A 13,191-nucleotide genomic window follows, 5' to 3' on the forward strand; every position below is an offset into this window, starting at 1 on the left:
AAGATGGAAGAAAAGGCAGTTCGCAGGGGTACCGGGCTCAGAGTTCCTAGGTTTTCTGCTTTTCTTCCCCACCCCCCCCCCACCCCACCCCAGCAAGTCTGACCTAAGAGCTTGTAAATTATTTAACAGATGGAACATCATTCAATTTTACTCATGTTTCTCCCACAATGATTTTTTGTCTGTTTTGTTCACTTGAATGCTTGGCCAACTCTTAGAACGGTATCTGGCACAGAGTTAGGAGCTCAAAGATCTTTTGTTTAATGAATGTATGAATATATACATGGTATAAAAATGCTCTTTTTCGTGTTAAACACTGGTGGTAGCAGAACAGTTCAAATCGGACGACTTTAGAATAAGCTGAACACTTGGCTCTTTACCAACTGGTCACTCTCCCCCTCTTAGTGAGGGCGATTTTCTTTCTCCTGGACTCTTCGCTCTCTCGCCACTCTGTTTTTGCATTACCAATTAGGGGCTTAACAGCATCATCTCAAAGCCTTTCCGCTCCACGTTTTTACTTTTTGGTACTCAACGTTCCCTGGCCTTTTGGATTTCTATTGGTTTAACCAGCTAGTGGCCAGTAGATGCTGTCGTTCAGCACAGGCGCTCTGGCAAGAGAGCAAACCTGCGGGCATTCGCTGCCTCCCGCCGAGGCAGGCACCTGCAGCGCCTGCTTTTTTGGAACACAGCCCCTGGCTCTCAAGTCGGCGCAGCTCGCTCCCCGGCCGCGGCTAGAGGAAGTGCCGGTGGCGGGAAAGTGCTGGCCGGGTCCAATCAGGCACCTGGGGTTGGGGGCGGGGCCCAAGGACCCCGGCCCGCGCCCCGCCCCTCGCGAGCGCCGCGGGCCCCCACCTCAAAGGCTCGTCCTACACCCCGGCCCCGCCCACCCGGCGCCCGCGCCCCGCCCCGCCCGGGGGCCGCGGCTAAAACCCGGAGCCTCCACGGCGCCCAGGGGACTGGAGGGACGGTCTGAGCATGTGCAGAGCGGCTCGGCGGCTGCTGCTGCTTCGGCGGGAGGCTGGGCCCGGGTGCTGATGCGAATCGCCCGCTCGGCCTCCGCCTAACGTGTTCGGCCGTCAGGGCCGGGGCGGTAGGAAAGGAGCCGTAGTTTCTCCCTGCGCCGCGAGGAGCCGGCGCTTCGGCACAGCCCCACCCCCTCCCCGGGTGTCCGAGGCGCCCTCTGGGCCCACGATGATGGCGGAGCAGGTGAAATGCGCTTCGGCGGGGGGCGGCTCCGGAGCGGGCTCCGGGCAGGTGGTGAATACCGAGCTGGAGGTGAAGAAGCTGAAGGAGCTGGTGCGCATGCTGGAGAAGCAGAACGAGCAGCTGCGTAGCCAGACGGCCACCGCGTCCGCCGCCCCGCACCTGCTGCTCCTGTCGCCGCCGCCGCCGCCCGCCGCGCCACCGCCCGCCGGGGCCTGTAGCCCCTTGGCCCCGCGGAGCCCTCCGGCCGCCGCCACCGCCTCGGGGGGCCTGGGGCTGGGGCTGGCCTTGGCTGCGGGGGGCGGCGGCGGCGGCAGCGGCGGCTCCAGCTCCGCTTTCCCGGGGACCTACTGCCTGCCCAGCCCGGCGCCCTCCCTGCTCTGCAGCCTGGCGCAGCCCCCCGAGGCGCCCTTCGTCTACTTCAAGCCTGCGGCGGGCTTTTTCGGCGCGGGCGGCGGCGGCGGCGGCCCGGAGCCCGGGGGCGCGGGGACACCGCCGGGGGCCGCCGCCGCGCCCTCCTCGCCGCCCCCCACGCTGCTGGACGAGGTGGAGCCGCTGGACCTGGAGAGCTTGGCCGCTTGGCGGGACGAGGACGACTACACCTGGTATTGGCCGAGCTTCGCTGCGACCCCCGGGGGAGGGCGAGGGCTGGGCGGGAGAAGGGGGACCACAGCCATCGTCCGTAGACGGGGTGACCTGGCTGATGCTGAGCTGGGCGGTAAGCAGAGGCTGTTGACCAGGGTGGAAACCTATTTTCTCATAGCTCAGGCTGATCCATCACCAGGCTGACCCGTTGTCTGGGGATGAGCTGGTCCTTTTCATCTCCTTGTTTTGTCTTCTTTGCTGATGATTGGGTACGAAGCTCCTCGTTAGCGTTAACTGCAAAATCCACGCTGTCTTTTTGTCACTCAGTCCTGCTTTTTTTTTTTTTTTGTCAGTCTTTTGGGGGATGGGTAGGGGTTGGCCTCTATCTCCGCTGATACTGTTCTGTCCTCCCAAAGCAAGGCTGGGCAGCATTGGCGTGCTGTCCCTACCTCCTTGGTACCCTAAGCCACCTAGTGATGGTTCTCTCTCGAACAGGTTCGTTCTGTCTGTTGGTTGTCTTCATTCGCTGCATCGTTTGATAGCTTCTCATTTCAGAGACTGACTTGCTTTTCGCAGTGTGCTGAACTCGCTTTCCTATCAGTAATGGTGTCTTTTTTTTTTTTTTAAAAAATTCTTTTCGGGGAATGGTGTGAGCAGCTTGAAGGCACTGTTACCTAGGACCCGAGGAACTTGCTTAAATAAAAAAAATGGTGATTCAAGAAAAGTGAGCTTAGAGAAGCTGCTTTTATTTAATTTTTTTTAGGAACTTTATCAGAAAACTTGAGGCTGGCAGCCCTTATTCGGTTGAAATCTGTTAGCTCTATTTTCACAGTTGAGTGAGTACCTGGGGGCGGTAGTGGTTATAGTTCTGATTTTTAATGGTGCTTGCTCATGGAGTAGTCACTTCATGCCTTTTGGTTGGTTCATGTTGTCCTCGGTCACTAGAGGCAGTGTGATGTGGTCAGATGAGTAGACCCTTCAGATCAGGTGGGACTTAGGTTCAGGCCTGGTAAGTGAACGGCATTCACCTCTACTTAGCAGTGGCATGAAGAACAGTTGTAGTCCTTTTCTCTTTAATCTCAGGTCCTCTTCCTGTCTTCACGTTGGGTTTTCCTCACTTTCTTTGTGTTTCTGTTCCATGATTGCTCAGGAGGGAATGAAAGATGGAGACCTTTTTGGTTCCTTTTTTTTTTTTTTCACATTCTTAAGGTGAGAGCTGTGACTGTAAGGTTCACCAATTGAGGTGATTCTGAGAGTCAAAATACTTGGAACTCTTTCTATAAATAGGGGTAGGCACCCTCTTTCTGAGTACGTTCAGGCAGCTGGGCTGGAGGCGCAGGGTGTGAATATTGAAGCCACTCACTGCTTTCTGGAACTTAAACAGTTTCATTTTTGTAAAGTCCCCAGGCTGTATTGTAACCTCAAATTCAGCCTGAATATGGCACCAGAAGATGCCCTCATGGTGGTTCTTACCTAGTAACTGTAAGCCCTTTCCCCACTTTCAAATTATTTTAGATTGAATTAGTCCCCACTTGGCCTTTTCTGGAGATGTGTACTTAAATAATAGAAGGAAACTTACTGTGTTTTGGATGGGGATCGATCCTGTGCTTTAGAACTATTAGCATTTTAAAACTTATTATGATACACTTACTATTTTACAAATGTATTAGATTTACTAGCACACACGTTGTGAATATAATTGTAATATTTTCTTTTATTAAATGGATTTCAGCTATATTTTGTTATCCTCCAACTGTTGCTAGTATTTTGATACCTAGGGTTTCTTTTTGTAGTTAAATTTTTGTCAAAACAGCATTAAAGTAACTTAAAAAACCACCTACTTAGTGAGATTAGCCAATTAGCACTTCAGATGATTTGAAGCAAATCTAACCAGGTTTGAGTTGTAGCAGGATTTACTAATTTCCCTCATCAAATATATAGGTGAATGAATAAATCAGTGCCTTGACGCTTTACAGATGTTTCTACAGACAAATGGCACACTGTTTAGAGTTATCTTCCTCAGAACAAACCAAGGTTAGAATCCCAAGTGGAAAAACAGGGAGAGGTTTTTAATCTTAGTGGGATGCACTTAAATTTTTTTTTAAGTCGCCTGATTCATAGAAAACTTCCTATCATAGCACTTTTATATGTTGAGATTTTTGTATTGCAGTACTTGGTTTATTGCGGAACAAGCAGTCAACGGGATTTACTTTTCAAAACTAAGCCCGCTTGTTGATGCTTGAAGAGTTCTCTGATGTTCTTCATCCCTATAAACCTCATGTCCCACCCTGGTGATGTCGTTTGGCTTCCCTGATATGTTTGCAGGAGAGCAGCTTTACTTCCCACCCCTGTTTATTAAGGAACAATTGAAGCTGACAAAATAGGTACTTGATTATTTTAAAAATATTTAAAGTTTTTACATATTCATGGCAAAAGACAAAACACAGAAGTGAACATAAAGTCACAAAGGTCTTCCGTTTTGTCCTTAATTTACTGCTGTGACTCAGTTAACCCTGTTACCTTCAAGATAATTACACAAATTAACAGGCAAATGTACACATCAGTACTTTTACACTTAGCTTTCGTTGGATGTATCTTGCCAATTTGTCCCCCTGTGCAAACAGTTGGATCATTTTTTTGCCCAGACTTTAAACTTTTTGTTTTATATTGGATTATAGCTGATTAACATTTTGTGGTAGTTTCGGGTATACAAGTGAAGGGGCTCTGCCATACATATACATGGATTCTTTCTCCCCCAAACCCACTTCCTATCCAGGCTGACACATAACATTGAGTAGATTTCTGTGTCTTACACAACAGGTCCTTGTTGGTTATCCGTTTTGAATATAGTAGTGTGTACATGACCTTCCCAAACTCCCTAACTATCCCTTTGTCCTGGCAAGCATAAGTTGGTTTTCAAAGTCTATAAGTCTCTTCCTGTTTTGTAAGTTCATTTGTATCTTTTCTTTTTAGATTCATTATTAAAGTAACACTGTTAAGGAATAAGTTACTGTTAACTTTTATTACCTACAATTTTTCATGCATTTTTATCATGACTTTCTCCTAATGGGTTAAACAAATTGATTATTTAGAATAGTACTTCCTGCTTAAATGTCATAGAGAAGGATAGTTCCGGAAAGTATGTTCACAAATGTAGGTTAATCATTGAACATTATAGAATTTCTTTTATGTAAGTCTACTTCTTCAAATAAAATCTTAGAATATAACTGTTCATCTTCTATTACAACCTAGGCAAAATTTGGCTCAAGAGTTATGCGTAGAAAAGGTGAATAACAGAATAATATTTGCTTGGTGATAGTTTATTAATCAGTCAGATCTCATAGGCCTTTTTTCCCAAACAAGTTGTTTAACCTAAAAGCATCTTCTGATTAAAAAAAAAATTGGATGTAAGAACGATGTGTTCTGCTTTTTGTTTTGAAGAAAAGCTTTGAAACAAAACAATTGTCTTAATTTCTTCAAATTGTTATCTTAGTTGAATTTTAAAGTGTTTAACTTTGCCTCAGTATAGTCTGGTTATTTTAGCACAGTTCTGCTAGAATTAAATTTGTGAAAATTAAGTTGATGGTGGTTTCAGAATCTTAAGTCCAGTTATTATAATCCTATAGTAAACTTTACATCCTGCTCTACTGTGGATGCCATCATATTACGAACTTGACAGCCTTAGCTCTTCAGGAGACCACAGACTGGAAAGTACAGCAGAGAAACTGATCATCAGCAGCAAATTAAAAGCTCAAAAGGACTAAAGTCCCAGTTCACACATGGATGATTTGCTGGTCTGCACAAAAGAATGTTTTAAAGGGCTCTCTGTCTAGTGTCACCAGGCTAAAAAGGACCAGGGTCCTTCTTAGGACCAGGAGAGGGAATCAGACCGGTATGGAGTGGTGATGGGAACAGTGCATACTAGACCTTTCTCTGACCTATTTCAGTGTTAAGGGACTGAAGCGCCAAGGAAAAATAACTTATGTGAACTTCCTCAGTTATTTACTGAAAGAATTGACTAAAAATCAGATTATGTGGATTCAAAAGCGTTTACACCATTGATTATTTTTTTTCCTCCAGGCGTGGTTGTGACCCATTAGTAGGCTGTGAAGTCCATTTCATGGACTGACCTGTATTACTTTTTAATGAAGTGCAATAGACTATAAAATTAGGATCAGAGTATCTGTATCTTATAATGCAAACATGGCTTGATTAAACTTATTTCAGTTTTATGTGTATGTGTCCTGCGTTGAAATAGTACGTGCACTTGTGCATTATGGCTAAAGTTAGATTTTTCTAACTCCGATTTGTTCTGTTTTAAAGCAAAATGGATTTGGAAAAACAAGTAGAGGAGCACAATTCCCTTGAGAATAGTGTAGTGCTGGGGCATCTCAGGGCCTGCACACCTCAACCAGAAGACGAACATATTCAGACAATGCCAAGATCAAAACATGCCAGCTGATATAAAATATAACCATATAAGGAAGCATTTATTTTAGTGGAGTGGCAATTAGCAGAGTATTGGGGTTTATGTAAAAGGGATGTGGCAGGGATTTTAGCTTGCTCAGTTGGGAAGGACAGAAAAGTTCTTAATGATACAAGGGTAAAATGGTGGTATATACAAATTACGGAAAGCTTAGTGAATGAGATATTCGTCCTCCTTGTATAACATCAAGACCCTGGACAGCTGGCTAAAATCATTGCCAGTTTTGCATCAAAGCTGTTGAACACCTTGTGCTATACATATGGCACAGCTAAATTAGACCACCTAAACTGGTTTTTTTTTTTTTTCATAATTGATTTTCAGCGAAAAGACCAGAGGGTACTTCACTTTCTGACAATGTTAATTGAAAATATGCAGTGTTTTCTCAGAGCAAGGGGAGTTGACTGAAGTCTGTGCTGATGTGCCTTCTTAAATGAATAACTTTGAAAACCCTGCAGGGAGAGGTTGAAATAGAGTTTAGATCTAAATGTAAATGAGAGGGAGTATCTGCTTTCGGACCCTTCAATAACTAAAATTTAGACTTGATGTAGCCGTTTAAATAGTTTAGTGGGGGTAGATTTCTGACAGGCTTAACCCTAGCATGTGCTAATGAATCTAAGCTGACTAAAGATTGATTGCTTGTTAATCAGCTACCGTGTTTTACCTTTCCTTAATATAAAACTTCTAGCGATTGAAGCCTCTTAAAATGGCTTGTCTGAAAATTGACACATTTTCCTCTTCCGTGACAGGTCTGTGACACGCATGTAATTGTTTTGCGGTAACATTTATTTTTGATTATCTGTAAAAAGGTTGTTTTTAGAACCAAACGTTGAGATTAGCCAAGACAATTTTTCTAGACATTTTGAAATACATTTGAAGCATTAAGGGTTATTATGGTAGGCTTTGAATATTAACTTTTGGAAGGTTTGAAGAGAACGGAAGGAAAATTAGAGTGTGACATTTTAAATGATAGCTTTTCTAATATTTGTAGGATCCTCAAGTTTTAGACTAAGCCTTTTTAGATATTCTTGCCAGATTCTAACATACCATCAATGAAGCAGTAGAAGGTGAAAGAGCAATTGGTAGGAGGTATGTTGTATTAACAGTGGCAAATTAGGATATTGTAAACATTGCTGAGATAGCCATTTATGAGAAACACAGGTTTTACCTTGCTTATGTAATTTTGGAGACATACTCGGGGAGTTTGTAACCACATGGTCTTCATAACTAATTGCCCTTTACTTCCTTTTAAATCCAATTCTAGCCCTAGCCAGAGAAAGAGTAGGCTCAAAACTATCCTGGGAACTTTGTTAAAACAAAGCTGACTTAAAAATGATCCTTTGTCTTCATGCCATATATTTTCATACTGCTTCTAAAGTTCTGTCAAAGTAATACAATAAATAGGATGTAAATAATACAAAAAACTCATCTATACAGAGACCTGTTGCAGAAAGCAACAGTCTTCAACTGTCTCATACCCCTGAGTCTTCCATATAGATACTGCTGTATACTCCTGTAGCAGTTTCTTCATTCTTTATTTCTAAAGTCTTTACACTACATGATCTTCAAAAGCTATAGACTTGTTTTAGAAAATAAAGACTAAGCACTCTTCCCTTCATCTGCCATGTTCTTTTCTTTCTCATAAGTGTTTTCATAGTTTTTTCCCTTAAATCATTAGTTTCGACTGTTACTAGCTGAGCCCTGTTAATTCATTTTCTCTAATCTCTTTGTTCTTCCCACGAGTTAGTAACAGCCTCTCTCTTTTCTTTTCACTTTCTTTAATCCCTTGTTACTAGTTACTAATTATTTTTCTAAACATGCTCCTGGAGTCATCAAGTTTCTCAAGAAGTTCAGAAATATTTGATAATACCTTAAATCTGGTTTTAAAAATTTGCTTTGTAGTGCCATCCCTTCTAGAACCCTTAATTCCATCGCTCCATCCTTTACTGATGGCTCCTTAGACTAGAGGCACAGTGCTGTTGGCATTGGTAATTCCTTAGGTTTCTTGGTAGTACTGATCTCCTATTTCATAAACCTTTGTCTCAGAATTTCATTTATTCTTGTGGGTGGGGTGCAGCCTCAATAGCTTTCTAAGGACATGCATGAGAAGGACTTTGAAATCTTGTGTATTTGAAAATGTCCATATTCTATTCTCATGCAAGATTCATAGTTGGGCTGGCTATAAAAGTCTAAGTCAGTTATTTTTCCTCATGTTTAAAGGCCCTGTTCCATTGTTTCAGTTTTTATTGTTTTACAGCTGTTGAAGTGCACTGTGATTTGGATGGTAAATTCTTTGTGACTTTTTCTTTAGTTTTCTTTCTTTATCCCTAAGGCTCTTAAGTGTCATTGTATACCGTGTATGGGTCGGTCTGTTCATTTGTTGCACTGGGCATTTGTGGGTGCCTTCAATCTAGAACTTGATGGCCTGCCTTCAACTTTGGACAATTTTTGGCCTTTACAAAAACTTTCTTCACTTTCATGTTGTTTAGAACTTAAAATAGTCCGATTGGCCCTGCCTGGTACAATCATTTAATTTTCTTATCCCTCTTCTCCTGTTGTTAATCCTTATGTTTTGCTCCTGGAAGACTTCCTCAACTTGATCTTTCAAGCTCACTTATTGAATGTTTTGTTTCTTCTATTAACAAGTTTAATAGTTTCATTTGCCAAGAAAGAAGGAGCTACTTCTTTGTAAATATCCTGGTTTTGTCTTGTGAATACAACATTTTTTTCTCAGATGATGTCAGTTATAATTGTCTTGGACTTTTCATCTATTACTTGCGTTGTTTTTCTCTTCAGTTCTTTTTTCCGCTTCTACTTTTAGTCTCATGGTTTTCTTAAAAGGAATATTCCACGTATCTGATGTCTTCTGTTGTCTGTTCATACCCAAAGGTGGTATTGAAATGGATCTGTCAAGGCTCTGTGGGTGGAGCTCTTTGGCTGACTTTACTAGACATGGGCTGGGTGGTCAGTTTAGGTTTCATTACCTCTAGGTCTTCTCTTGAGTTCATCTGGGTTTCCAAACATAAACTTTCTGTACTCCTGGGAGATAGAAGGCAGTCAGCTTTAGGAATGTAAAGGGGAAAACAGGGCAAGTTAGCAAGAAGATTTTCAGTTCGTCCCTCTGGTTCAGTGAAGTGCTTCTTCTCTCTTTCAGCTAAGTTTGGCGTGCCTGAAGTCAGAGTTTCTCTGGGTCACCCTTAGCCACATAGTGAGCCTCTGGACTTAGGTTGTGGTGGAGGAGTGGTGGGACTGTGCGTATGCAGCAGAGGAGGTGATCTGAGGTCCCAGTTATTCCTTATGCAGACTTTCAAGTGAATTCTTTGCTTTCAGTCATAGGCTCACCTCCAGATTCTATGAACTGCAGAATAAGGGTGAGACATAGTAGCAGAAAGCATGAATGGACAACGGAAGACGAAAGAGATAACTCCCTGTACGTGAGCATGGCAGAGCGGGTCCCAGAGCAGTCACAAATGCCTCTGGGACGTGAGTGCTGCTTCTCAGTGTGCTGTAAGGCCATGTGGTCAGATGAGAGAACCAGATTACGCGGGCATGGAGAGATTAAGGACATCTTTCTAAGGGGATCCCTGCGAGCTAAAAGTAAAACACACTACCAAAAAAAAAAAACCCCAAACTGGTGGGAGTGTGTGAAATGCCGAGGCAGGCTGGTTGGTGGAGGTTTCTAGCGGCAGGAGGAAGGAGCAGTTGTCCCGGGAGAGGCTGGAGGTGATGTGCAGAGCAGCACTTCACTTGGGTGCTGAGAGAGGTTTGTAAACAATCCAAGGCTCAGGCAGGGCATGAACTTGTGTATTAAGCAGTGAGGAAATTTTATTAAAAGAAACTGAAATAGAAGGAAGTTGCACAGTGGCTAGTGTTGTGGCTCATGTCTGTGGGGGCTGTGGCACCTACCTGAGAGATGGCAGCTCCAGGCTCACTGAGGGACAGGATGCAGTCAGCTGCTTGTTGTCTTGTGACGTTTTTAATAAAGATTCATTACTGTGTAAGTGAACTGCAAAGTGCATGTATTTAAAATGTACTATTTTGTATATATTGACATATGTATAATCCATAAAACTATCACCACAGTCAACATACTGAATATATTCCAACACTCCAAACTTCCTCGTGGCCCCTTGTATTTCATTCTCTCCTGATCCTGACCACCTCCAACTCAGCCACTGGTCTGTTTTCTATCAGTCTAGGTTAGTTTGCATTTTCTGCACTTTTTTATCAGTGAAATCACAGAGCATGTCCTTTTTTTGTTTGGTCTGGCTTCTTTAAATCAAGATATGACAAGTCCCCTGCATATAAATGAGTTCTTTCTGAGAGTGCATTTGTTTAAGTCCAGCAGTTAGCCCGGGTGCTCAACTAACACAATCGGCTATATAGTACTGTGCTGTAATAGGTTTATAATACTTTTAACACAATTAATACATAAACAAGGAAAATACACTTTTAGACTTTAAGTAGAGTACCTTAAAAAGTACCGTAGTACAGCACAACAGCTCTACCACTGTTTGGCCTTGCTTCGCTCTATTATTTTCACTTTGGTTTCCATTGTTATTGTTTGTCGCTTCTTAGTAGTACCCACTACATCACTGCTGCTTTTACACTTGCTTCCATACATCATGGGTTTAAAGATAGTGTCCTCTATACAGTCCTGCACAGAAAAGTACACAGAAGAACAACCAATTATAGAGGATGAGTGCACGTTCACTGACAGCGTATGCCAGTCACGTGAACTATGATAACTTAACGTGACTAGTTAGATATGAATGCATGTTTGCAGCTTTGAAAGTTTGTGAATTGAGGGTTTTGATGTAGGGGACTTTATTTAATCATTTTGAAATTCATGTGTTATATGAATCACTAGTTCATTTCTTTTTATTGTGAGGGTTTTAGATGATAGGGGCACAATAATGGTTTGTCTTATCTGTTCATCTTTTTGTGAACATTTAGGTTTTCAGTTTGGGGCTATTAAGTCTTTGTGTGGACACACAGCATTTGTGTCTTTCTGGTAAATACTTTTATGACTTTTGAGTGGCTGGATCAGAGAGTAGGTGTATGTTAATTTTTAAAGAAGCTGCCAGAATTTTATATTTCCGCTGGCAGGGTAGCAGAGTTTTGTTTGCACCAGATTGTCACCAAGGCTTGCTATGGCTAGTCTTCTCCTTAGGCATTCTAATAGCTGTGTAGCAGTGTCTCACTGGGGCTCTCATTTTTCCCTAATGAGTAATGGTGAGCATCTTTTCAACATCTGTTTGCCATCCATAGATCTTTGGTGAAATGTCTGTTTAAATCTTTTGTTAATTTTTTAAAAACTGGGTTGCTTATTGAGTTTGCAGAATTTCACATATATTCCCCTTATAAGTTCTTTTATCTGATAAATGATTTGTAAGTATTTTCTCTCAATCCATGGTTTGTGATTCATTCTCTTAATAGTCTGTTTGAAAGAGCAGACAGACTTGTTAGTTTTGGTGACGTCCAGTTGTTTTTTTTTTCCCCTAGATCATGCTTGCAGTCTAAAAAATGTGTCTAAGTAATACTTGCCAACCCAAAGACAGCAGGACTTTCGTCTATGGTTTCTTCTAAAAGTTTTACAGTTTAGATTTCACATTTTTGTGATCTGTTTTGAGTTAACTTTGGATATTGTGTCAAGTATGGATCAAGGCTCACCTTTTGCATGTATTTGTTCCAGCACTGTTGGTTCAAAACACTGCTTCCTGTTCATTGAATTGTCTTTGTAGTTTGTCAAAAATCAGTTTTCCATATATTTGTATTTCTATTTATGAACCATCTATTTTTTCCATTGATCTATTTATCTTCATGTCATCCTATTGATAAATTGTCTTCATTACTGTAGCCTTGTAATAAGTCTTAATTAGTTAGCAGCAGCTCTCTGAATCCATTGTTTTGGCTCTTCTAGGATCTTTGCACTTACATATGAATTTTAGAATCAGCTTTTACAAAAAGCCTGCTGAGATTTTGATTGGAATTTTGTTAAATGGATCAGTTTAGGGCTAAGTGACATCTTCACAATATTTAGTTTTCTGACCTATGACCATGGCCTGTCTATATATATCTTTTAAAATTTCTCTCAGGATGATTGTAGTTTTCAAGGAAAAGGTCTTTGCATCTTTCGTCAGATTTATCCTTAGGCATCTTACGTTTTTTTTATGCTATTGTAAATGGGAAGTGAAATCTCAAAAATACTGATAGTTACTAATTTTTTTTTTTTAGTTGCTCCTTCCTTTTGTACTTTGATCTGGTGTCCTACACTTTTGCTGCTAAGCTCACTTATTCTAGTATTTTTTTGTATATTCCGGGCTTCCCTGATAAGCTCAGTTGGTAAAGAATCCACCTTCAATGCAGGAGACCCTGGTTCAACTCCTGGGTCAGGAGGATCCCTTGGAGAAGGGATAGGCTACCCACTCCAGTATTCTTGGGCTTTCCTGGTGGCTCAGCTGGTAAAGAATCTGCCTGCAATGCAGGAGACCTGGGTTCAATCCCTGGGTTAGAAAGATCCCCTGGAGAAGGGAAAGGTTACCCACTTCAGTATTCTGGCCTGGAGAATTCCATGGACTGTATGGTCCATGGAGTTACAAAGAGTCGGACATGACTAAGCAACGTTCACTTCACTTTATTTATTCCTCAGTGTTTCACATAGATGGTCATGTCATAAAACAGATATACTTGTTTCTATCCAAGCTAAATTGTTGCCTGATTGCAGTGGCCAGAACCTGCAAACCTTGTATTGTTCTTGATATTAAGGGGGAAGTGTTCAGCCTTTCACCATTAAGGAGCCTTTTTATGTGGTGGTTTAGTTGCGAAATCATGTCCGCTCTTGCGACCCCATAGACTGTAGCCTGCCAGGCTCTTTTGTCCATGGGATTCTCCAGGCAAGAATACTGGAGTGGGTTGCCATT

General features: G+C 42.2%; 1 protein-coding gene across 3 annotated transcripts in view; it reads left to right on the top strand.

Moving 5' to 3' along the window:
- The first annotated feature begins 948 nt into the window (after positions 1 to 948).
- Positions 949 to 13,191, top strand: part of SLAIN1 (SLAIN motif family member 1) — a 60,627-nt gene continuing 48,384 nt past the window's right edge. For all 3 annotated transcript variants that reach the window (XM_042254965.2, XM_042254964.1, XM_015098227.3), the window contains exon 1: positions 949 to 1,805. In XM_042254965.2, coding sequence (XP_042110899.1) covers positions 1,189 to 1,805 — 617 coding nt within the window. In that variant the 5' untranslated portion in view covers positions 949 to 1,188. The remainder of the gene's footprint in view (positions 1,806 to 13,191) is intronic.

The sequence above is a fragment of the Ovis aries genome, chromosome 10 (genome assembly GCF_016772045.2).
Source record: "Ovis aries strain OAR_USU_Benz2616 breed Rambouillet chromosome 10, ARS-UI_Ramb_v3.0, whole genome shotgun sequence".
Classification (NCBI taxonomy): domain Eukaryota; kingdom Metazoa; phylum Chordata; class Mammalia; order Artiodactyla; family Bovidae; genus Ovis; species Ovis aries.